General features: G+C 35.7%; 4 protein-coding genes across 6 annotated transcripts; 1 reads left to right on the top strand and 3 right to left on the bottom strand.

Annotated features, from left to right (window-relative positions):
* The first annotated feature begins 4390 nt into the window (after positions 1–4390).
* On the top strand, positions 4391–5899 carry LOC21408196 (pentatricopeptide repeat-containing protein At5g18390, mitochondrial). Its single transcript, XM_010106224.1, has one exon. It carries the CDS (start codon positions 4391–4393, stop codon positions 5897–5899), a length of 1509 nt encoding a protein of 502 aa, XP_010104526.1.
* A 719-nt stretch (positions 5900–6618) lies between these two features.
* On the bottom strand, positions 6619–7482 carry LOC21408195 (deaminated glutathione amidase). The gene is made up of 2 exons (XM_010106223.2): positions 7118–7482; positions 6619–6937 (listed from the first exon to the last, which is right to left on the bottom strand). Exons 1-2 carry the CDS (start codon positions 7337–7339, stop codon positions 6725–6727), a joined length of 435 nt encoding a protein of 144 aa, XP_010104525.1. The 5' UTR covers positions 7340–7482; the 3' UTR covers positions 6619–6724.
* A 108-nt stretch (positions 7483–7590) lies between these two features.
* Positions 7591–12104, bottom strand: LOC21408194 (protein WVD2-like 7). 3 transcript variants are annotated; one of them, XM_024170866.1, is made up of 8 exons: positions 11707–12104; positions 10181–10810; positions 9291–9668; positions 9150–9205; positions 8985–9039; positions 8761–8856; positions 8438–8487; positions 7591–8185 (listed from the first exon to the last, which is right to left on the bottom strand). In XM_024170866.1, exons 1-8 carry the CDS (start codon positions 11788–11790, stop codon positions 8161–8163), a joined length of 1374 nt encoding a protein of 457 aa, XP_024026634.1. In that variant the 5' UTR covers positions 11791–12104; the 3' UTR covers positions 7591–8160. The 3 variants fall into 3 exon arrangements, with proteins under 3 accessions (XP_024026634.1, XP_024026635.1, XP_024026636.1); XM_024170867.1 differs by having other exon boundaries at positions 10181–10807; XM_024170868.1 differs by lacking the exon at positions 8438–8487.
* Positions 12105–18201: 6097 nt separating this feature from the next.
* Positions 18202–19962, bottom strand: LOC21408193 (ethylene-responsive transcription factor ERF022). The gene is made up of 2 exons (XM_010106221.2): positions 19215–19962; positions 18202–18216 (listed from the first exon to the last, which is right to left on the bottom strand). Exon 1 carries the CDS (start codon positions 19858–19860, stop codon positions 19228–19230), a length of 633 nt encoding a protein of 210 aa, XP_010104523.1. The 5' UTR covers positions 19861–19962; the 3' UTR covers positions 18202–18216; positions 19215–19227.
* Between the last annotated feature and the right edge of the window lie 5038 nt (positions 19963–25000).

Here is a 25000-nt window from a genome sequence, read left to right as displayed (position 1 = left end):
TCTAATCGTTCAACCATGGTTACTAGCCCTCGCACCAACTCGGTCAAAGTGGCTATTTGGGCTTGCATATGCATCGGGTCCGGCCGTGGTATGTCGGGAGGCTGGGCTCCATTTTCGTCTGGGCGTAAATCTCCTTCCATCCCGCTATTCTTTGGGTGGGCGGATGTTTGTAGCTATACTTTTGGGGGTCGAACGCTTTCCGTCCCCAGTGGAGTCGCCAATTATTGACGGTTGGATTTCGTCAACAATAAACCCGCCGGAATACCTTGGGGTTCCCCTTTGGATTACCGGCTTGTGGGTTTAATGAAAGTGTGGATTCAGGTTGAATTTAAGTATTTTTGTGTTTGAATGAACTGTATGTAAATGAACAAGAAGAATTTTATAGTGGTTCGCTCTATGAAATTAGAGCTACATCCACTGTATATACTATATTTCTTTTTGTGGAAATCTGAGTTTACAATGAATATCATCTCTCTTTCTCTCTTTCTCTTTCTTTTTTCTTTTGAATTTTTCGGTCCCCTTTCCTATTGGGGTCCTTCTTCTTTTGTACTCGGGCTTCCTTCACTAGGTGGGTTTCCTTCGTAGGTAGGAACACTCAAGTGCTCTCCCCCTCTAGGCCCAGACATAGCCCACTAATTAGTACTGTTCACTCAACCAATTAGTATTCTATTATGGCTCTGTAACTCTCCGTAATGCTTTTCTGTCCCCTGGGGGGGACGGTTTGTAAAATTACAATTAATGCTGTTAGACTTCCCTTATCTTTGCATGTAACCTATCATGTCGAAAAGGGACGTTCCCCTCGTCGTCAGTGGTTGTTTAACCTTTCTCGCCCCTTCCAGTGATCTCTTCTGCAGTCGAGGGATCTTGTCGTGTCGACCCAGGCGAAATCAACCGTCGACGCCTCATAGGGTCGTCGCCCTAATTATGGACTTCATCTTCGGGTTCTATAGCTGATCTTGAGGGAAACGAAGCGTCGAGGGTTGGGTGCTCGGCGGAAAGTAAGTATAGTCACGTGTCGTGGCACCGTCAGTCCAGGTGTCCATCACATTTTCCCACACAACATTCCCTATCCTCCCAAAACATATACCATGCAAGCTGTGAAGAGGAAATTTCACCAGTGTTCTCCTCTGTTTGCCGCCATGAGGAGATCTCACGCCGGTGATGTCGAAATCCTTGGTGATGTTGTGCTCAAAGTTTGACAACAATGTAGGCGACCTTTGGCAGTGGCTAGAGTGACGGGGGAGAGAGAGAAATTCTAGAGATGTTTGAAATTTCTAGGAATGACAGACGGGTAAAATCGGTTTTATGGGTGTAAATTGAGTAAATTATGGATTTATCAAATTTGATCACGGGGTAAATCTGAAATTTATTGAATAAATCACGGATTTATTAAATTTGCTTTTTATTCGTTAAATCTCGGTTCCACTGCTATTTACTTGTTTACCCAAAACTTTTACTATTTATTGTCGTTATTTTCCTCAAAATTTGTCAGGGAAAATTCTTGTGAACTGAGAAAATAAATATGATATTCGTTTTGATTCTCTCGTATCAACGTTGTGCTTGAATAAATAACTACTACAAGTTCAAGCAAATGAGTTTGGGTCGATCATCTTATGTCTAATACCCTTTAATACCCCTCCTTTATATATAAGTTCAAAATAATATATATTTTTTTACTATAGTCTTTTCTCTCATAAAAATTTAAATTTCAATTCAAGTTTTCCATCAAACCTATATCAGAATTATATTTGTCTGCTTTTGGTACGTAATTTCTTATTTGTTTTGTGATTAAAAACAAAATCACTTGTTGTCATTTACTCTTTTCAGTATCGTTTTGTTATTGATAGTCTTATTCTCTGTGGCCATTCAATTTTTGTTGTCATTTTGTTATATGATAGTCTTTTGATGTTTATTTTTATTAATGTTGCCCTCATAAAGCCTTAACCATTTTCCTCGGCATATACTTTCTAATTGCTTTCATTTGTTTTTTTTTTCCTTCACTTGTTGTCTTGATTTATCAAAACCTTGCAACTATTTCTTTGCTATCTTTGAGTAAACCATGAAATATGTTGTCAATTAGAAACAATTTCCGTTCATGATTGTCCAACGATAACATCGGCCTCCATGCATAAAAACCTTAATCTTAAGTACTTGTAAGATACCTTTTTCTTTCCAATAAAAGAAGCAACATTAAAACATATAATTAAAAACCAATTAAGTAGACATATAATTAGAAACCAATTAAGTAGACACCCGATTATATAAATTTGCAAAATTCTACGAAACAATAAAAGAATAAAAATAATGGAGTGCTTCTGTACAGATCTTCTCTTCTAATAACACGAGAGAAAGAGGCCTCATTAAACCTTACCGGAAAAAAACTGTAGTAATTAAGGAAAAAGAGTTCATGAACCTTAACTATGAACAAGGATTTCGGCTTGAGTTAATTCAATATTTGTAGAAAATAACGATATTCCTTGTCTTCAGACACCAAGTGAGAGCTTATAAATTAATGAATTTTGATGTTAGCCTATTAGCTACTTGTTGGTTTCACGGAAAATATGTTCAGAAACTCGTCAATATTATGCCATATATATCAAACATTGTATACGTAAAGGCCAATTAACTATCTTATTTTGAGTTTCCAAATTAGCACTTGCATATTATTGTACGTACGCGTGCACACCCGAAGTAAATAGTTTAGAAGTGTTTTACAAATACGTACTTATGTTCTTGTATATTTCTGTTTTGTTCGGACATGTAACCAAGATCACACACACACACACATATATAAATATACACATACACATATACATACACACATTATAGAGAATCAAACACAAGGTGATACAAATTATTTGTAATATATATAACACATAAATGCGAGAAGAAAGAAGAAAAATAAGTTTTCGGATCAAGAACGTTACTCAGATTTGCATGGCGCGTCCGCGATTAAAGATTATCAAGATGAATCACTACGAGGCATTTCGAAGCGGCACAAGGGGCAAAAGTGACTGGTCTCCAACCACCGGACAATGCAGTCTTTGTGAAAGTGATGAGAGCAGGGCATGTTACCAAATTATTCTTGGCATGATCAAGATGAGACAAATCCTCCATACAGATTGCACATGGATATTCTTCCACTTTTGCTCTACGGCGAGTCTCATCGGCCACCTTCTCCTTCACCTTCACCTTATTCTTTAGCCCCTCGACAGACGACGCAGCCGGGACGGCCGTGTGAACCTGATCTTGCGAAGCCGACTCCGCCATGACGTTCTCCATCAGGCGCTCTTCATCGTAGGGAGTCACGGCTTTAACTTCAAGAGAGAAAATCAGAACTTTGCAATCAGCATAGAGAGGCTGCGCCAGCATACATGGCCAGCATATGTCCATGGTCATGTTTTGGATGGTCTCAGGGGCCGGGATGCGCATTCTTGAAAGCAAGTGCTCGACACGGGGAATTGCAAACCAGCGGTCTTCTGTGGCGGCCAAGTGCTCTACATGATCGGGATGCTGTGGGTGTCGAATATCATCCGACCGAAGCAAATGGCGATAGTTGTATTGGAAGATCATGTAGTGTTTGGGCGCTCCGACAGTGGCATTAGAGAACCGAGTACTCTTTTCGACATCAACGCGCAGGTCGAGATCGAAGAAAGTCCGATAGTACTGATCCCCCATGCTTAATTGGAATTAGCGATGATGATCTTAATTTTGAAGATGAACACTTAAAAGGGTGATCAAGAGTCAAGACTACTCTGAATTAATGAATCTTTGGGGGAACTTGATCTGTTAGATATAGGCTTTTAATTCGGTCAAGTGACGGTGATGAATGAAAAGTCTAACGGGTGATAATATGTGTATGTGTAAATAATCACATGCAAATTAAATGAAATAATTATGCAAATCACGCCGTTCATCTTAAGCACCCATAAACGGTTGAAAAGAAAAGGACAAGAACAAGAAACGACAAAATGTACAGTTCACATAAAAGCGAAACGACAACATATGAGGAAACAAGACCGAAAGGAGAAAAGGACAACAAATGAAACCACAGAAATGTTTAAAACAGCAACATATTAGAAACGACAAGAAAAGTAGTGGAGCGACAGTAATTGAAAACGACAACATTTGAGAAACGAGACGACAAGCAAAGGAGTAAACTACAAGCAAGGAAACGACAGAAAAAGTAGATGGCAACAAATGAGAAGACGACAAGAACCAAGTTGTCTACAGTTGTAGCATTTACCAGACAGAACAGATTACAGATTCAATCGATTTGAGAGACTTTAGTTCGTAGATTAAAATGATGTGATTAAAATTATTTTTAATTTATATATATTTTTTATGAAAGAAAGCCCTTCGAGTCCTTTGCTCCTCTTCGTCGTTGTTCATGGGAATCCCAAACTTCTACAGCCAGCTGAGACACTTCTCAAGGTCTCTTCGTCTCCGCTCTCTCATTTCCACTTCTCTTCCCAAAGCCCTCGCACCTTTTCCTTCAATTTTCCCCGATTCCGATCAGTTTCAGCGCACGAAAACCAAGCAAAATCCGATAAAGTCCTTCTCTTCCTCGGCATCTCAAGTCTCGCATCTTCTCCTAACTCCACGCCGTGTTTATGGCGACCCAAACGTTTCGATGAACCCGTATGGAGGCTTCCGATCGTTTTCAGCTTCGTCTCCGAATGCTTTGAGTTCAATAATGTGGAATTCCATTCGTAAAAGAAAAGGAGCGAAACCGTTTCGGGTGGAATTTTCCGAAGTTGTTGATATGATCCGGAGGAATGAGATAAGTTTGGAGTGCGAATTGAATCTCAGCGAGGTATGGCTTACTGTTGCCTACATTAATCGAATTTTTGAGGCGTTGAATTCCGAAAAAGTGTCGGCTTTGCGATTTTTTAATTGGGTTAGGGTTTCGAAACCCGGTCTGCGTCGAAATTCCGATATTTGCAGTTTGATGATTGATAATCTTGGGCGGTTGAATGATTATGAATCAATGACTTGCATTTTGAATGAATTTAGGGAAGAACAGATTTGCCTGACCAAAAATGCGTTTCGGTTCTTACCTGATTTGATGTTGAACAAGGATTCGCTTATGAATTCTGTGACTGAAGCTGTGAAAATTTTGAAGGGTGTTGGTGGGTCATGTGGAGCTACTGGTGTTCGTTCTTTGATTGAGTTGTTTAGCAGCTTAGGTTTATTAGAAATGGCCAGGTTTGTGATGCAGTTAACAGAGAAGAACACGTCTTATTACAACATCATGATACGGGAAAAGTGTCGCAAACACGATCTCGAAGGCGCGAGGGGTTTGCTCAACGAAATGAGGCAAGCGGGTTGTGAACCAAACAGCACAAGTTACAATTTGGTGCTCAGTATCTTATATAAGATTGGAGAAAGTGCTGAGGTGTTGCTTAAAGAAATGAAAGACATGGGTTGTTCTCCGGACGAAACAACATTTGAGATACTTGTTCTTCAGTCGTGTAAACATGGGCACTTTGATTTTGCACTAGGGATTGTGGATGAAATGCTGTCATTCGGCCTTGAACCTCGGCTTACTACTCATGTTGCCATTGTCAAGGGCTACTTTGCTTCACAGAGATATGAGGAGGCGCATAAGTATGTGGTTGATTCAAGTCTTAAGCATAGGCAATCAAGCAATGTACTTTATAGCTTGCTCGCAGGACTTTATCTAAAAAAGGATGATACGGTCAATGCCCTGAATATTATATCAGAGATGATTGAAAAGGGTCTTAGACCACATTTTCGAGTGTATAATGAACTTTTAGGATGTCTCCAAAGATCGGATGGGACTGATTTGGCTAGAGATTTGGAGATCAAGTTCTCTAGGCTGTGTTCGCAGACAACTACAGAAACTGGTGATTTATCATTCGTAGTTCCGGAATAATTCCCATAGCTCCTAACACGTTCAGTCTTTGCATTCTTCCATCTTTTTCCTTTCTGGATAAGCTGGTAAGAGTCATCTAGAGGCTGAGTTGTCTAAGGAAGTTGGGGGAGGGGACGTTTGGCGTGAGTGATGCCTAGAAGTTGGGAAATGGTGATGTAAGGAAGAGGGGAGTTAGTTAGTGAGAATGGAATAAAAGTGGTGAGAGGAGAATGGGGGAATTTATTGATCATTTTATCAGTCTTGTATTTGGTGAGCTTGGCTCGGGAGTGCAAGGGTCTCTTGAAAACCCTCATATCTTCTTATATTCTCTTAATTTTCATCGATACAAGTCTAATTTCTGTTGTTGATAAATCATTTTGGGTGCGTTTTAGAACTCGTTCTAAAATAATTTTATTTTCTGTATGAAAATAAAAACGAAAACGTTTTCATTTTTATTTTAAAATTATTTTTGAAAATACATTTAGTAATTTTATTCTGAGATTATTTTCAGTTTAAAAAAAAATTGAAATTGTGTTTGGTGATTTAATTTTTAAAAACATATAATAATATTTAAAATAATAATATATTAAATAAATAATAATATTAAATATATTAAATAATATATATTAAATAAACATTATATACATCAACAAAACTAAAAACCAGAGTAAAACAAGAAACATGGACAAAACCAAAAATCAGAATAAAACAAGAAACATGAACAAAACCAAAAACCAGTGTAAAACAAGAAATATGAACTAAATCAAAGTTAAAAAAACACCTACAAGTGTATCTTATAAGTGCTTTTGATGTTTCCAGCATCATCAATTACAACATGGGTATTACTCAAGCGCTTATCATCAGGTTCTTTTTGTTGGAAACCACCAAGTGACAACCAAATGCCTGATTCTCTGCAACAAATGCCTGCCCATAAATCTCTATAGCCACAAAGGCGAGCAACAAACGTTCTGTTATTTTAAGACTTTCCCCATCTTTGGCACCCACAAAGGCGAAGTTTTCAGGAAAGCATATCAATTTCGCCCCAGCTGAAGCTGCTTCCTTTACAGATTCAATAGTTCATCATTTTTATAACCGCTCAAAATTTACGGAAATTTTGATTAAAAGAACTATAAAAGAAGACTTTTGGATATTTGATAAAATCGATTGAATAATATTATCGACATTTATCATTGTTGGATGACGAGAAAAAAAAGAAAAACAGATAAGCGATCAAATTACTTTGACGAGGCGAGAGCAGGTGGCGAAGAGGTCGTTGACGGAGGTCATCTGAGCGGCGGCGACTCGGACGGAGTTGGCGGCGGTCATGACTGAGTTCGACTCGCCGGCGTCTGTACGGAGGGAGCGAATCGGCACGATGCTCCGGAGAGATGGCGCGAACGCTCCGGTGCGAGTGTTGTACGGAGAAGAGTTGGGGGGGGGGGAGCAGTCGGAGAAGCCCATCCCCACCCGGTGCAGTCCAACGGAGAACGAAGAACAGCGAGGAAAGAAGAAAAGGAGAGTAGAAGAAAATGGAAAACGAGTATAAACCGTTTTCAGAAATGTATACAAAATATGAAAAGGGTCAAAAACGTTTTCAGTTTCAATTTTTAAGAAAACACAAACTAAACGCGTTTTTGAAGCTATTTTCAGTTTTTATTCCTCGAAAAATGTGAAAAACGTTTTTGAGAATGAAACCAAACGCGCTCTTTGTCTTCCAAAATACCTGCACTTGAATTTGCTTGAACCAATCTTAACAATGACCTTCCTCAATCCTTGCACTGTAATATATAAATTTGCACGTCATTCTGTTCACAATTAGGACAATGCTTTTAGCTTTCCAGTGCGAATTGTAGAATCGTTGCATACATGACGAATCCATCAAAAGAACGATGCATTTTCCACTAAATTTACATAGAAGGACTAATTATACGGGAAAACAAAAGATACAATCTGTTTTCTTTTAATTGTACATGGCCCTAGTTCAAAAAGACAAACACTCAGGTTCGCCCATTCGAAGATGTTGACAGGCTTCAGAACATAGGATTCCTATTTTCATCACCATGAATATACCTATTAACAAAACATCAGCTGCAACTTGCAGTCTTGCATGATATTGTGATCTTACTCTGCCTGCTGTTAGTATCTCTCTGTATTTCAAATTCTGAAGTACTTGCTGCGCAGGTTCTCGTTTTGATGTCTTATATACGAAACTTTACCAGTTTAACCATTTTTCTGCATTCAATGAGCCGATAAGAAACAACTGCTCTGCAGCCCCGGTTTTGTCACCGCCAGCTTGGCATCTTGAGTCTGCAAAGTTTCGCAGTACTGTAAGTAGAAAAAATACGCAGACTTGTTGCTAGATTTGATAAACTAATGCTGTTGCACACCCAAGTTAGAGAATGCGTGCTTCTTAGAAATGAAATCAAAAGGGAAAAAGTTTTGTCACGGTAACCATTTTGCTGCTCAAGAATAATTCAACAATTACATTTCTTGTCCTTTCAGGAACAAAGACAACCACGCTTTCAATCTTTTGGCTATAAAAATATGGAGCTACCGTACCTTGGTTCCTTTCGAGCATGTGCCAGATTTTTGGGTTGTGATATTGTATTCTGGAATTTGTTAATGACAATGCAATACTAGCTTAGCTTCTCCAAGAAAAAAAAAATGCAAGAAAAAAAGATAGAATGAAAATATTGAATAATTATTAATATCAACGGATTCGATCACCTGTGACCTGATAAGTTTTTCTAATGGATAATTGAATAAAAATGAAAGGGAGGCCGGTTCGTAAAGATGTGGAAAACATAAAACAAGTTAGAAGTTCTCTGGTATTTTTTAGACAAACCCTTGCAGATGAGAAATAAAATTGGACAAGGACCAACCTTCTGGACCATTTTCAAATCCTTGCGACCGCTCGGTGGCGTCGTTGTTGCAGACTTGGAACCTCTTCCAATTGTAATACTACTTTTGCTCTCTCCCTGTTGATAATACATCCATAAGATACTGAAATTATGACCAGATAGACCCCCCCAAAAAAAAATGCTGGACTATGTTGCTAATCAGCTCATCCATGGATGAACCTAATCAAGAAAAATCTGGGAATTACCTCTTTCTGCTTTCTTTCTATGTCATAGCTCCTATGAGCATGAAGGGTTTTAAGCCTAGTATTTGCCCAAAGTTCAACAATCAGAAGAGCAAGCGAAAGGTTATGTTCGGAAACAGAGAGAGCAAGAGAGAGAGCGAGCAGGAAACAAAGAAAATGAAAATGAACCTGTTTTGTGCACCCTTCTGTTCTAAACCACCAGAAGCAGTCTCCTTCGAAGAGCACTGCATAAATAGATAATTGAAGTACAAACATTAGCAGGTGAGCTGAATAAAATTGAATATTCATTAAATCCGGATAGTGATTTACCTGAGTGGATTGTGTTGTTCCTGGTAGACTTCTCCGAAACTTGTCTCCCAAATCTCTGCCACATGAATTTGTGTTTTTTTGATCGATTCTGCCAATAGGAGAAGGTGTCACCAACCTGTTCCTTGCCAAGGATGTATGCCGAACAGTCGAACCAGAGCATGCTTCTGCAAGCTGTCTTTGAGAGGAAACATGGATGGACTTATTGTCATTTTCAGCTTTGTGAGTGCTGTTTTTGCCTAAAACAATACTGCTCTCTGCTTTGGCAGTGATTTTATTATGCGGAAATGGTTTTGTCTTCTCAGATAACTTATCACCATCTTTTGTGCTTCTGCTTCCTATTTTTGTTCTCTCACGTGCAGAACCAAAACCTTCATTTCCCTGTAAAAAGGAATGATAGTAAATAAAGGTCCTTTTTTTTGGGTAAAGAAATAAAGGTCTTGATTATCAGGAAAAAGGAGGAGCAAAGAGGCGGAAAACTCCAAAGTAATCATGTAAAGTACGTTGAAAACACAGCATCCAACAGTCTGATCCTAAATACAACCAGATTAAAGGTAAAAGGAAAAAGAAGAGGAGAGGGGGATTAAGACCGTTAACGCTAATAATGACTTACCCTGCTATTTTCATTTTTTTTTGTCTTCTTTTTTTTTTTTTTCTTTCTTTTTCTTAGCACTCACCCTTACAAGTTCAAGAGAACTCATTTCTAGAATATTGTCCATATGAGAACAGAATGTATACATGAATATATGCTAACAGATTAATTCAATTTTACAGTTAAGCAAATGGATTAATATGAGAAATAGATTGTCATCATAAACAGTTATACAAAATAAGATTGTCACAGATATTAGATTGTAAATAAAGAAAGGAAGAAAGAGTAAAGATACGGATACCTGAGCTTTTGGCTTGTTTGCTATACGCTTGGCAGACTTAGATACCGGGCTTTCACGCTGGGAGTTTCCCGAGTTCCTAGTGAAAGGGGTGTGCAACGAGGAAGCCTTTTTGATTGGTTGGTCTGGCTCAGTAGCACATAAGGACTCAACACTTGCATCCGTGGTGCGATCCTTTTCATCATTGCTACTCCGGTCACTCAAATTTGCTTTGGTGGCTGCGTCTTGTTTCTCCGCAGTGCCCTCCGAAGACGAATCAGACTTGGCGCCGGCATCACTCTCTAATGTCTGAACTTCTTGAACTCGTCTGGAATTCGTTTCCCCTTTTGAGAAAGCCGAAACATTACCGGTCTCTACTTGTGTGACACAACTCTTTGCATTTCGGAAACGACCAAATCCTGCGGTCTCTTGCTGATCAGCTTGCGACGCCTTCATCGCTCTAATTCTTCCGTAGTACTCTTCGAAATAGGCCTTTTTTTGCGCAACAAATCCTGGTTCCTTGAACTTTTCCAGCTCCTCCTGGCATCTGTTGTGGGAAAAAACTGACCGTCTCTCCCATGAAAGTGTCTCTCCAGCAAATCTTCCAAATGATATGGAACCATGATCCCGAATATCAGAGACAGATTCAGCCTGCTAAAGAAGGCCAGATTGAAATAAGAATAAGACCACATAATAAACCGAAAAATCAGAGAACTTTGACACTTTCTTTTGTTATTATATTGGAGTAACTTCTCATTTTCTAAGAATTATCAAAAAAAAAAAAAAAAAAAAAAAAAACTTCTCATTTTTTAAAAAATAAAAAAAAAAAAAAAAAAAAAAAAAAAAAACTTCTCATTTTCTAAGGATCAAAGACATAAAACACTCATCTTCAATTTACGGAAAACAAAACTACATGAATTATGAAAGTTGTGAGTTTGTGACTACCTTATATTTTGACAAAGTACATAGAACTGTTAATTTATTTTGTTTTCATAATTTAATTTATGAAATTCCTGTTTTCAAGCGAAGAAAATAAGGATATTATTTTATTATTATTATTATTATTATTTTTTGGCTACTGACTTGTCTTCGGAATGTAAAGGCCCATAAGTTTTTTTTCCAGTTTTGAATCTAGTTGCTGAAGTAGAAAATGGGGCAATATTTAGATTCTAATTAACGAAAGAAAATACTGATTCATGAAATAAAATATATAATATTAAAAAAATCTGATTCTTTTCTTCTAATACTCTTTATTTATGCACATGAAAACAAGCGTATGGTCAATATACAAATTTGACTTTGTTAAAACTTTGTACTATCAGGTCGTTCAATAGTCCCAAAAAAAAATAATAATTTATGCAAGTGAATAGAATATCACTTCAATCGAAATCAGTCAGAACATAAGAAAGAAGAATTCAAATGACTTGAAATAGAAAGGAAAGAATAACATCGGGAGAGATAGAGAGCAGAGAATTTTTTAAATAATTATGAATAAAAGTGAGAGAGAAGATTATAATTAAAAAAGAAGCGAAAGACTAATCCTACAGTACCTGAGGGCTTTGGTTTTCTGATGCAATCTCAAGGCTGGACCAGCCATTACAGTTATTTTGATGAAAATCAGTCTCTGCCGCCATTGCTAACTTTCTCTTCCTCCTCACGCTCAAACTGATTAAACCAAACCTTTCTATCGAATTATCATTCTAGAAAACTCCTGCGGGAAAATCGCGGGAGAAACTCCAGTCAGTCATTTTCCCGGCAACCAAACGAAAATCGCGACGCTCGATTTCAACCAAGAGCGCTAAAGAAGAGAATAGTGAATTTGTTTTGCTCACCAAAAGGCACATGCAAAGAAGTTTTCCAGATCTAAATTTGAGAGAAAATAGTAATCGGAAGAATCAAGGAAAGAAGTGCAATGACAGTTTTCGTTTAGTTCCTTCCTTGCTTAAGTTGTGAGACAGTGAGAAGGAAAACAACAAAAAAGCAACAAACCCCCCAATAACCTGCCCTTTATTGACTGGATTGCTCCGCTACACTCCGTCGTAACAACATTTCATGTATCTTGGTCCTACAAATGCCACGTGTACCGCTTGCTTATGTCTGAAAAAATTACTACTTTCGGAAATTCAACCTCTGCCTTTGCTTTTAAATTTAATCGCTGAAAAGCCACGGGTTCTTGGAGCATAATATCATGGTATGGAGAAAATTGTTACGCATCACTTTCACTAGTCACCCTTTCGTTTGTCAATGTAATTAAGTTGTTGTCTAATAATGGACTCAATTACTCACTTTTTTATATGACATTATTATGAAATATCACTGAGCGTAAAACTAGTGTCTTATAAAAAGTTAACCCTACACACGTGTTATTGAAAAAAGTGTCATGCGTTCACACGTCATGACTTATCTCATCAGAATAATATAGTAAGGAGACGTTTAATTCATGGATTAAAATTATGTGATTATAATTATTTTTTATTTATGTGTACTTTTTATAAAAGAAAACACTGTAGCGAACTATGAACCATAATTCAAATCATGGTTTGAATCCTCCAACCAAATATCCCCAATCTTTTTAAGTTTTAACATTTAGACAACATTTTTCTCCTTAATGCCACGCTACAATTTCCATAATTTTTAGTACACGCTACCCCGAGTGCTAAATTTAGCATCAAAGATGACATATGCTATATTCTAGCGTGAGTTGTAAATTACAATACTGCCATTAAATACTACAACGTCAACGTTAGTGCATTACTGCTATATAACTACAATATTGTGCCACTAGTAGTCGCTAAATTTATTATTACCTAGACAAATTTAACTTCAGATTTTTTTTGTTATTATTTAACCCAGATGTTTATATTAGTTTATAATGTCCTTTTTCTTTTGAATACAACAATATTGAACTAATTGCTATCTAAATTGAATGTAAATTTAGTAAACGGTATGAAGTTAAAAAAATTTTGACCATAAAAGAACACGTTAAGGTTTCATTGTGGATGTTTTGAGTATAAAATATAATAATTAAAATCAAAAAATTTATAGTTTTTTAAGGTATTGTTATGGTCCTTTCAACTCATACTTCTACCATAACATATAAAAGTGAAAGATGTAACATGATATTCACTAAATATAATATAAAGAAATATAGTTATCCTAAATTGTTGGTACTCTTTTATAATATTAATGTTATGTTTTCTATGTCTACATATTAGTAGAAATACAGTCCTTCTCAGAAGATTGTAGTAAAAACTTAATTTTTTTTTATAGTTGTTAAAGAGGATATTGTTGTTTTATAGAAATTTAATACAGAAAAATCAAATTTAAAACAAAGTATTTTATTTGAATATGATTTAATATCACTTTTTGCACGGTCAAATTAGCTATAATAAGTCTTAACTTTTACCATGTGACATTGTCCTTATCACGCACACACGCACGACACATGATGAATAGTACTATGGCAATTTGTTTCGCTATAGGTGATGGAATGAGTATTTTTCTTTTTTTCTTTTTCAACAAAATAAATGGATTATTGGTGCCATTCAGCTTCCACCTGTTCATCTAATCCAGAAATTGACCGTAATGGGAAATTTACCAATAGAGTATAACGGATCTTATCTAACTCTTTTCTAATAATGCAGTTTCATCACATCACACAAGCCTAAGGGCCTCCTCATAAAAATAAATTAATAAAGACATTTTAACTACTGCACCAACATGACGGACGCGCGATAGTACAAGTTATTGTTAATTTGAACGATCCCGGGCGGAGCACGTGGTAGGTGCTTACGGCTTACCTGATAGCCAAGTGTACAAACCTTATTGGCTAAATGGGGTGCTGAGGATTTTTTTTCCCCTTTCATTTGTTCACTAGTTCATAATAGCGTGTTTTCCCCGGAAATGTTGTGAACACACGTGGATAGGGTAGGTGATCATATGGGGATGCCATATGGTCCACGTGATCCAAGCATGGGTCCTCCCCTATCCGAAAATTCAACGCAGAGAAACTTAAGCATCCTTTTTTTTCCCCTCAAGTGGTATCTAAATTGCTTCATGATGAGTCCTTCGCAATGGAATTGTAACAACTTTTCTAAGCTTTTTAAGAATGGGCACGGCTTAATCAGAACTCCCAACCACAAAATGCCGTAAAGTAACCAACACAAAGTACTATACAAGGCAATTTCCAGCAGGGAAAAAAAAAAAAGAAAGAAAAGAAAAAAAAGGTAATCAAATATTTATTTAAAGCATTTTCTTTTTCGAGAAGAAGTAAATAGAAGTGTCATGCGTTATGGGTCTCCTTAGTGGGCTTGAAATCTTCATTATTAAAGGGAGTGGTTTAATCGGCGGAAATAATAGAAAATAGGCTAATATGAAAAGTTTAAGAAAGTATATATGTCAATTTTTAGTTATAAAAATTAATAGGTCATAATTTGTTAAGTTATGATTCATAACTAGATAAGTTATGGATAAACTTGTCAAGTTATGGTTCATAGCCAGACAAGTTATAGACAAAAACCGTCAATAACTTATCAAGTTATGGTTTATAACCAGACAAGTTATGGACAAAAACAGTAACTTCGCCTATTTATTAACTTATGTAAACTATTGGCCTATTAATTTCAATTCATCTCAAATCTTGGCATATTTCTCTCTTTCTCCCTTTAATCGGTAAGTAAATCAATACTTTGAGGATAATATATACAGGCAGCAATTTATAACTCCCGAAAATAGTACGTCCTAAAAGAAATTATAATAGAATGCACCAAGCGTAATTTTCTCTACTATTTGTTCCATTAACATTTAACATACTACACGTTAATCGTGAGCTGTGTGTCGTTTTTGGGCGATGTGTTTGTTCTTTCCATGTTAATTAGTAATTGTCACATAAGCAACCAGAGATGGGCAAGGATAGGAGTATGGAGAATTATGAATTGAGATTATAATGCTGAAGAGTGAACTTACTAAATAGCCTATGTGGCTTCGTTTTGCAAATTGAAGCTCACAATAATCACTATTTATTCTGCTTGGTTACAAGTACTGAAAAATAGTTTGAGATTATGGACATAGTTTAATGGTAATTTTATCTATGACTTACCATTATGTGTAGAGTTTAAATCCTTCTACCTTTGCATTTTTTTTTTAAAAAATGATGTTTTTTTATATAGCAGAACAAAAATTATTTAATGAAGCACACTCATTTTGATTTTTTTTTTTTGGTTACTATCACGCAAGTACTATAATCACAAGTGATAATTGCGTTACCAACTTGTAATCCTTATCATGTAATACAATAATGACTTATTCGTGACTCAAATAATTATGAAAATGGAAGTTATGTATCAAAGCATAATTGCTCAGTAAGTTATAGTTAATGGTTATTACATACATATATTATGTTGGTCTTACTTACTCTGTTTAGGAGATGAAGACAGAGAAATTGATAGAGGACTTTATATTAGAGAAATGGGAGGGATCGGGACGCTGATCAGCAAAATTCATATAAAAAAATTGCCTCATCAACGTAGACAACAACTAGCTAGCGTGGCTGAAAGTAAAAAAATAAAATAAAAATAATAAAAATAAATTAATCAAAACTAATATTATTCTGTTTTACTTTTTCTTAGTGCTATATAAATATAAGAACTCGCAACAATTGACTATTATACCCTTACACAGTTAGGATTTATAGTATTGTGTTATTTTGGTATTACACTAATTATGCTTCGAATTCCATAACATACATGTTGCTTGCTTGCGTGGCATGCCTCAATGGCAGGAACATGTGCCTACATGGCATGTCTTTATTCTCTACAACAATATATGCATGACACATCAATGCACAGGGTAATGCTTTCAATTTTACCTAATTAACCAGGGAAAAAATCTACAAATTCTGTGCCTTAAATATCAGTAAGAGAGTTGGAGTACTCCCAGGAGTTCCACATGCATGTCTATATATGGCCAATTGTTAAGTATTGAATTATGGAAATATTGCTCCTACAGATCATAAACTACTAAACATTCCGAAGGAGGAAAAAAAAAAAAAGAACTAGCATTTTGGAAACTGAAAAGAGGGTCAAATTAGGTACAAAATGACCCTATAAGCACTCCAATTCATACCCATAAAGTTAAAACGGGTCCTACTAAGTAAGTGAGAGTACTCAACTCAATAGGACCTACATGACTATCATTTTTCTATGGCTACACTAGAAACATACATATACGTAGAGAAAGTCTAAAAAAAAGAGCCATTGGGGTGAGATTCTTTAAAAAAATTCACAGTGAAACACCTTATTTTAACGGTTAGATTAAGTTTTTAAAGATTAATTTTACACAAATTTATATTAAAATTTTATAACGTACCACGTAAATCTATTTTCTCAATAAATTTAACTGTTAAAAAAATAATTTAACAATTAAAATAAGATATTTTATCAGTTATTTTTTCAGAGATTCTCACCGCACTAAAAAGGATCCTTATATATTCTGATAGTCTGATATCCACCCACGACCCTTCGGCTATGACGACCTAGCGACCCTGAGAAAAGGCATACACGAGATACGTACGTAATGCATGGTCATGTCTTTGACTAAAAAGTTCGTTCTTGATAGGCCCTTAATAAGTTAGGGATTTTGGTGACAGCTTTTATTTGGTCGATTCACGCAACTTTTCCTGAAATAATATCTGGAATGCATAATACATCAGATAGCTAGAAAATTCAGAAACCTCGTGGGTTAAGTCACTGGCTCCAAACTATTTGGCTAGAGGAATTGCTGACTTGGTGAAGACCCAATGAGCTTGATAATTCATCTTAAATGTCATGACTGATAGGCCCATTTTTTTTTCCCCCCCTGAAATGGACCGCAAAGTCCTTATCTAATTTAAAAGACGTTTATTTTCTATATTTATTTCTGATTTTGAATCATGATTCATAATTTTTTACAGTATTTTTTTTATAAAAAATACACATAAAATAAAAATAATTTTAAATCATAATTCTAAATACATAAACTAAACATCCCTTATATACTCTTCTTCTTCACCGTCCTTTTATACTTTTTACATTAATTGAGGAACATATATTGACACTTTTGTTCTTTTACAGATTGGACTGCAGTTGGCCGGCTCATGTTGTTTCTGCTTACTTTGACCGGAGGACAGGGAGAATTATTAGGTTCTTTTTATCGTTAATATTATTATTATTCATTATAAGTGTGCTGGTAATAATGTTCATACATTTTGCTTGAAATTTGAGTACCCGAAACCTGTTTAGTTGGAAGATTCGTTTTCTAATTCGAATTATAATTTATGGTTCGTTATAATATTTTTTCTCATAAAAATACACGTAAATAAAAAATAATTATAATTTTATGATTCTAATCCATGAACTAAACGGGTCCGTATTGTTTGAAATAGATTCTAGCCTTCAAAAGGCATACCAACATATTTGCTTAACAAGGTACAATAGGTTAAATAGTCGTGTACTTAAAAATAAAATAAAAAAATGTGAGGTTCTAAAATCTTTTTTTTTTTCATCAAAAAATAAAATGCTATAAAATAAATAATATTATTCACAACTTAGCAGAGCCGCTGAGTGGATGAGATGCGTCCCTAAAAAACTTGACCCGATCATTTTAATCCTTCATATGTGCTTTAAGGCGTTATCATACATTGATATATCATATACGCATAGATATAGTAAAAAGAAATAGTACACTGCCACTAGGTATATAATACTGTATATATTACGGGGACGTACACTTGATATTCAACTTCCTATCTTGTTTTTAATTTATCTTTTTTATTTTATATGCTTTTTTCTTTCAAACCAACGAGCTTCAGCTTACGTATATTATATTTCAGTACTTCTATGTCTATAGTGCTATTCATTAATACAAGTGAGGTAATAGTAAAACTATTAACTAATTAAATATTAACTATCTATACCATATTTTCTGGGTCAAGCATGTCATCATCAAAGAGCCTACATGTAGAAAAAAACTGATGTTATGCGAAGTCTTCTTATTCAGCTCCAATTTCTTGCCGATCTTCTTCCCTACACCCCATACATCAAATAAAAAATTCATCTTTTTCAGTTTTGTGAACTCTTTTCCCTTTCGACTTACAAAAAGTTGAAACGCAAAATAAAAAGATATATAATTAGTAAATATAATTATTCTTCTTATTCCGCATTTATCAGTAGTACCAATTCAATCCAACATATATACTACGTGTTTGTTTCAGAGGTACAACTATAATGTTTTTTTCTCACAAAATTTAAATATATGTTCAAATCTATAAACCAAATGGGTGGATAATGTTTTTTTCTCACAAAATTTAAATATATGTTCAAATCTATAAACCAAATGGGTGGATAGTATGGAGGATTCAAGTTCAACATCTACCATATTGATGCATTTTTGTGAAATATTTAGTTAAGATTCTTCATTAATACACATCATCCAATCATCCATGTTTGTTTAGCATTGTGCATAGACGCGGTATTAATTAATTGACTTCCTAAGTAAATGACGTGATCAAAATAGTCATAACATTGTAGTACCACTGCCTATAAATAGAGTTCCTGAAACCGACAGTCTGATATAAAAGGACACCTTTCATTCAACGAGCAAAAATATTCGCAGACCAAAAGGCCCATTATGATGCCCGAGAAGACGAATTAAATTTTGATAAGGATAAGGCTGAATAAAAGAAAATGTTAGCAAGATGATTCATGCACCATATATTTTTCTCGATTCTGAGCATCATGATCAAAGTGCTACTTCCGGTACTAGTCATGACGTACTGAGAAGGCATCAATTATAGCAACTACAATAAAAGTTACCAAAAAAAAAAAAAAACAGCCATAATCCTCAAAATTTATATGACAGAATTAATGTACTGTATTATTAAGAGAGCAAAAAACAGGAGAAGAAAAAAATATTACAAGAAAATAATTAATCTCTTCTAGTTGACATCATAGAGATATATAATATTGGTATATATCTTCATTGAACAATATATATATATGTATACTTATACTTTCTTAATTACCTATTTAAACAGCCTAGTTGTCCCAAATGGAATTGTGTTGTATCTCCTCAAACTCGGAGAACTTGATGACGTCGTCGTCGTCGTTAAAAATTAGAGACGACGTCGCATAGCAGTAGTGATTGTAATGGTGGTCGGCGAAAAGCAAAGCCTCCGCCATTTGCATCCACATCTTGGGCGAGTCGAGCGGCGACTCGTTTATCGCCTGAATCTGGCTCGCCGACAGCCCCACCGTCACCGGCACCGAGCAGCTCTTAACGGCGCCTCCACTATCCGACGACTTGTCGTTCGGCGCCGCGGCCTCCGAAGGCGGCGGTGACGGCCTCGACGACTTCAACAGCAATGCGGCCTGCTGGGCCGCCATCTGGACGTCCTCTCCGCACGAGCTCGCCGGCCTCGGCAGGCTGTCGGATAGCTCCGGGAAGTTGAGCCTGGCGCCGCGGCCCCTCAGGTGAAGCGCCGCCACGTCGTACGCCGCCGCCGCCATCTCCGGGGTCTCGTAGCTGCCGAGCCATATTCGGGTCTTCTTCCCCGGCTCCCGGATCTCCGACACCCATTTCCCCCACTTCCGCTTCCGGACTCCTCTGTACGCCGGAGGCGCCACGTGGCGGGCGAACTGGGCGACTTGTTGATGATCGCGATCCTCCATTTTGGTTTGGTTTTTGGGCTTTGAGTAGTAGTAGAATTTTGAGAGGTTTTTGGGGGAGGAGAGAAGGGGTACTAGTGTGATATACGCTGTTTCTGTTTTCTAGTTCGATGAGGTTGTGTATAAATAAACTTGAAGACGTGAATTGTTTAATTGAGGAATTATGGGAAGTGAGCTTCCTAGTAGTTACACGTATTGGAAAGCGGCTGTCAATGAGCACATGTGCATACATATATATATATATATATATATATATTGTCCTATTTTTGTTTATCATGCAGTCACATCATGAATCATGCTACTCCTCCATAACTTTTTTTTCTTTAAAAAAAAAAAAAAGAAAGATCGAAGGATTGTTAGTTTTCTAAAATATAAGAGGCGGTTGTGATCCCTCTATCTTTTTCAACTAAGAATCGGTTTGGTTAAGAGAAAAGAAATGAAAGCAAAATGAGCAAAATATAGAAGCGAAAGAAAATGGAGTTTTTCTGATTAAATATGTATTAAAAACTATGATTTTTGCATAATTTTTCAATATGATATAATTTTAATCAGATCAAATTATTAGAAACTGATCTTATCGAAAAAAATATCGAAAGAAAATAATAGTGACCGAAAAGAAAATAATTTTCTTTTTCGTTTTTCGGTAAAATTAAGAGGGAAAGAAAATGTATTTTTTTTTAATAAAAAATATTAATAGTTGGAAAGGTTTTATCTATATAAGTACTATGGAGTCTCCACTAGTAGGAACTGTATTTTTACCGTTAGATTAATTTTTTAACGGTTAGATCTGTAATAAGAGTAGTTCTATGTGGTGCGCTCTAAATTTTTAATACGGACCTACACAAATCTGACGGTTAAAAAACTAATCTAATAGTTAAAAACAACTACTCCCACAGGTAAAATAAAATAACATGTTTCACCATAAAAATTCCAAAATACTATTTTACACATCATTTTGTATATGATAATCATTGTAAAAATCAAGGATAAAACCATAATTTCACCTTGGTTTTGACCTTCAAGTTTTCTCTCCCAAAATTTATTCAAAGTTAGAGAGATGAAAAATGCAAACCCCATTCTATACGTTTTCTCTCCTAATTTCCTTTCTTTTCATTTATCACTCTTACCAAACAGTCGAAAAAACTATTTTCCTCTCACAAATCCTTCTATCCATCGAAATAACTATTTTCCACTCGCAAATCCTTTTACCCTCTAGTTTTCATGTCCACAAAACAGGGTAAAGTTGCTAGTGATATGATGTGAGGTTTAACGACTTTGAAAGTTTTATGTGATATATCAATTAACACCACTTCTTTTATTGTATTTTTATGGTAAAGCATGACGAAACGATATCTTAATGATAGGCGATAGGACTTCGTTAGAAATATATCAAAAATATATGAGGTTTTATCATTTTATTTTTCATCTAATATTATTTTAACTAAATTTAACATTTAAAAGTATTTATGGAACGTGTCTCATGGTAAAAAGCTCCTTTATTTATACCATCTTGTGGTGCAAATTTGTTGGAGCAGATAAAATCCATGCTGTGGTTTTTTCGTAGGTTGTAACTACAACGAAAGGAGAAAATATCCTAAAAATGCATGAAGCAAAAGAGTTTTTATCCTAAAATTGGTCTAAAACTTTTTATAAAGTTGGATTGACTTTATGGCATATTAATGTCTTGTTCACAACTTTTTCCTTTTCAATATTTTCAAATTTTGGAACGTCAAGAAAAATGCTTAATAAGTTATCTTATTTTGTTAGAATAACAATTTTGAGGACCATTTATATATATTCAAACTTTTGGAAACAAAAATGTCCCACACATATATTCATATATATTTTTGGTGTCGACCCTTCTCTTAAGGAATACTCAATCCAAAATCTTGTGAAAAAAGGTGCCGTTGGGCCATTTTGATTGATGGGATGGATTCCACTGTTAAAGACGCGGTTTGATTACTACTTGCGAATACCCTCTATAGTCCACAATATATTGGTTAATTAATCTAATAAACTGCTAGAAGTCTTTTCTTTTTCTTTTTCATTATCCGTTTTAGCTAAAAGTAATAAATATGACCTCGAAAGTATTATCTTGGGATTGCTACTACAATTTTGTGATTTATTTCATTTAGAAGAGTTCAAATTTGAAGTATAAGATCGATTACATTAGCCAAATTGTAGTATTTTTCTTTTTAGTCCAGTAGGATTATTTTCGATAATAAATTGATTCATAAAAGAACACAAAATCCAATTCGAGAAATTAAGGAAAGAGTTACTTTCATGATAATTTCCATGGTCAATGTATGCCCATTAAGTTGTTTCAAGCAGTCACTGAAGTAAAGCAATTCTCTCTCTCTAGCTCTCTCTCTCTCTCGTGAAATTTAGTCAAGAAAATGAATCTGGATAGAAAAATTATCGTCCCGTTCATTTTACCGATTTAAGTTTAGAATTTGAGTTTTACTACAGTAAAAAGTTTTCAGAAACAATCACATTTAACTTTTTTACTATAGTAAAACGCTCTTACATAAAATCAAATCTCAATTCGAATTAAAAACTTGAATAAGCGAACTAAAGAGTCGATGAAATTCTAATTTCTTACTTATTAAATACCTGTATAAGTCTTCTTCGTTCTTCGTAACTTTAGAAGTTTCTACTTTTCTCGTACTACTATGTTGACAACCAGTGTCTAATTTAAAAGGTCATGTGATGCTACAATATATATATATATATGCCTATGGTTAGTGCTCGCTTTTTTTTTTTTTTTTGGTACTCTAACAAAGATCACAATATCATTAATCGTAAGAGAAAGAAACAAAGACAATTACACAAAGATGGGAAATTAGTGTAAAAAACTAAATAAAAAGAAAACTTTAATTGACCGTCAGAGAGAGCATGCGTTTTATTTAAAGTATATATTCCATCATGAGGTCCAAACTAGATATAAATATGCTTTTTAAATAAACTCAAAAATAGTACAGGGCATTAATATATTTGTTTATACAAGCATATGACATTATCTATGTTAATTTACTCCACTTCGATATGGTGTGAACTGAAACAGTACCATTGGACGTATTTCATATACTCTCTATTTCCACGTAATTAAACTATAGTTTGGGAGCAAAATCAGAATAATAATGCAATCGACTAATACAAAATCAATAATAATGAATAAGTAATGCTGCGCATACAGATTATAAACATTTGTTAATTTTAACCCTTTCAATTGAATCACACGACTTTTTCTTTTTGGCAAGAAAACATGCTAAATCACATGACTTGACTAACATATGTAACATGTACACTATTGACGGTGAAAATTCGTCAACAAGATTACGCTGGGTCACCTTTAGGTATCCTGTCAGATTACCGGCTAAAAAGCGTTTATTTGATATTGAAAATGAAGTAGTAAAGCGTGTATATGAAGTTTGTGGTAAATATAATGGGAGGACTGTGCTTGTATGAAAATAAAGACACAAGGTTTATAGTGGTTCACTCTATTAATGAAGAGCTACATCCACTTTTCTTTATATTTCTTTTGGATTCTTTACAATAACTCTCCCTTTCTACTCTCGGGTTGAATATGAAATGAGTCAAACTAAAAGGAAAAAATCCGTCTTTCCCTCGTTTGGGGCTTTGCCCCTTTTATAGCCAAGGGTTCCTTTGTGGGCGGTTCCTCTCGTAGGCAGAATCACTCGAGTGGCCTACCCTCATAGGCTCATACCGTAGCCCACTAATCACCTTTTGAACTGTCCACTCACACAATTAGTCTTCCATTACGGCTCTGTAGACTCCATGTAACCCTCCACCATTTACTGTTGGGCGGTTTAGGGGCTTGTAATTAATGCCTGCACTGCAGACATCTCCCAGTGCCAGACGCAAGTTGGTTGTGTCAGACACATTTCTGGAGATACGGGTGTCGCCTCCCATGCTCTTCCCTCGACGTCTACGCTGAGCGGGCGGTGGCCTCTTCTGGCCGCCGATCCTTCCGTGGCATAGGGAATTTGCACAAGTCATAGGGTCGACGGCATAACGGGTCGACGCCCTAATGATACGAACCCCGCCAACAATGTGACGAAACCCGTAGCCAAATATGGGATACGATCCAAGATCTTCAAGAATTGATGGAAACTGCGACCCATTGCTTAGCAAAGCAAGAACCTTGGTATGGTGAAGACGCCACAAACGAGTATGGAAAATCCGTTTGATAAGTCGGGTTGAACGCCACAAGGAAAACCTTGATAAGTTCGGAATAGCTTTTCAAAGTGAATAAACATCAAAACTTTGTTATTAATTTTCATTTTTCAGCCTTAAATAGCTGAGTATAAGCTGAAAAGGTTTAAAAATTGAAAAGTCATATCTTATCCTTAAGGAGATAGAAGCATAAAATAAGATAAACCCTAAAAATAAGATAAAATGCGCCTAAAGCTTACCCTAGGAAAGGAATCTGAATTTTGACCTAAAGATAAGATAAAACACGCCTAAAAGCTAATCCCTTAGGAAGGAATCCGAATTTAAATCCAACTCCTTCCTTCTAAACGCCTAAAGATAATCTCTTAGGGAAGGAATCCGAATTTGAATCTAACTCCTTCCTTAAAAACGCCTATTATGCAATTTAAATGTTTAAACTTGAAACTTAAACCTAAAAAGATAGAATTATGATAAAGGCAAGTCGTTATCATCAATTTGACTTTATCCCGGGCTGAAAGACACGCCTAACTTCTTGAAATTCCCCTTTGCACATGTATCATGGATTGGCATGCAAGTTGGCCATGCAATGGCTCAATAGACATGTAAGACTTAATTGGCTCTCTTCCGGAATGGCTCAATGGACATGTAAGACTAGTTGGCTCTCTTCCGGATCGACTTTGATGAGTATTTTTTGCATCCGTGATGTTCACATCACCTAAGGCGGGCTTTCTTCGCAGCGTAAAGGGGAAGTGAACTTCAGGCGTCGAGGGTTGTTGCTTTATGAACGCTGTCGCTATCCCACGTGTCACCTGGATTTTCCCACACAACATACACCATAATAAATTTTAAATGGAGAAGAACTTTAAGTGATTCGAAAGCATATTTCATGCAATATTATATAGTTCTCCAAGGTATTAAAACACATTCTTGCATATATATATATATATAT

This window comes from Morus notabilis, unplaced genomic scaffold (genome assembly GCF_000414095.1).
Source record: "Morus notabilis unplaced genomic scaffold, ASM41409v2 Scaffold485, whole genome shotgun sequence".
Classification (NCBI taxonomy): Eukaryota; Viridiplantae; Streptophyta; class Magnoliopsida; order Rosales; family Moraceae; genus Morus; species Morus notabilis.
The sequence above is the reverse complement of the archived record's forward strand: the minus strand, read 5'-3'. Positions and strand labels throughout refer to the sequence as shown.

Excerpts from the sequence above, each read along its gene's own strand:
- LOC21408196 (XM_010106224.1), top strand. The coding sequence starts at position 4,391 with ATGGGAATCCCAAACTTCTACAGCCAGCTGAGACACTTCTCAAGGTCT.
- LOC21408193 (XM_010106221.2), bottom strand. The coding sequence starts at position 19,860 with ATGGAGGATCGCGATCATCAACAAGTCGCCCAGTTCGCCCGCCACGTG.
- LOC21408194 (XM_024170866.1), bottom strand. The coding sequence starts at position 11,790 with ATGGCGGCAGAGACTGATTTTCATCAAAATAACTGTAATGGCTGGTCC. Across the intron at positions 10,811-11,706 it reads CAGAAAACCAAAGCCCTCAG|CAGGCTGAATCTGTCTCTGA; the intron begins GTACTGTAGGAT and ends GGCCTTCTTTAG. Across the intron at positions 8,488-8,760 it reads ATTTGAAAATGGTCCAGAAG|AATACAATATCACAACCCAA; the intron begins GTTGGTCCTTGT and ends AACAAATTCCAG.
- LOC21408195 (XM_010106223.2), bottom strand. The coding sequence starts at position 7,339 with ATGGGCTTCTCCGACTGCTCCCCCCCCCCCAACTCTTCTCCGTACAAC. Across the intron at positions 6,938-7,117 it reads CCTGCTCTCGCCTCGTCAAA|GAAGCAGCTTCAGCTGGGGC; the intron begins GTAATTTGATCG and ends GAATCTGTAAAG.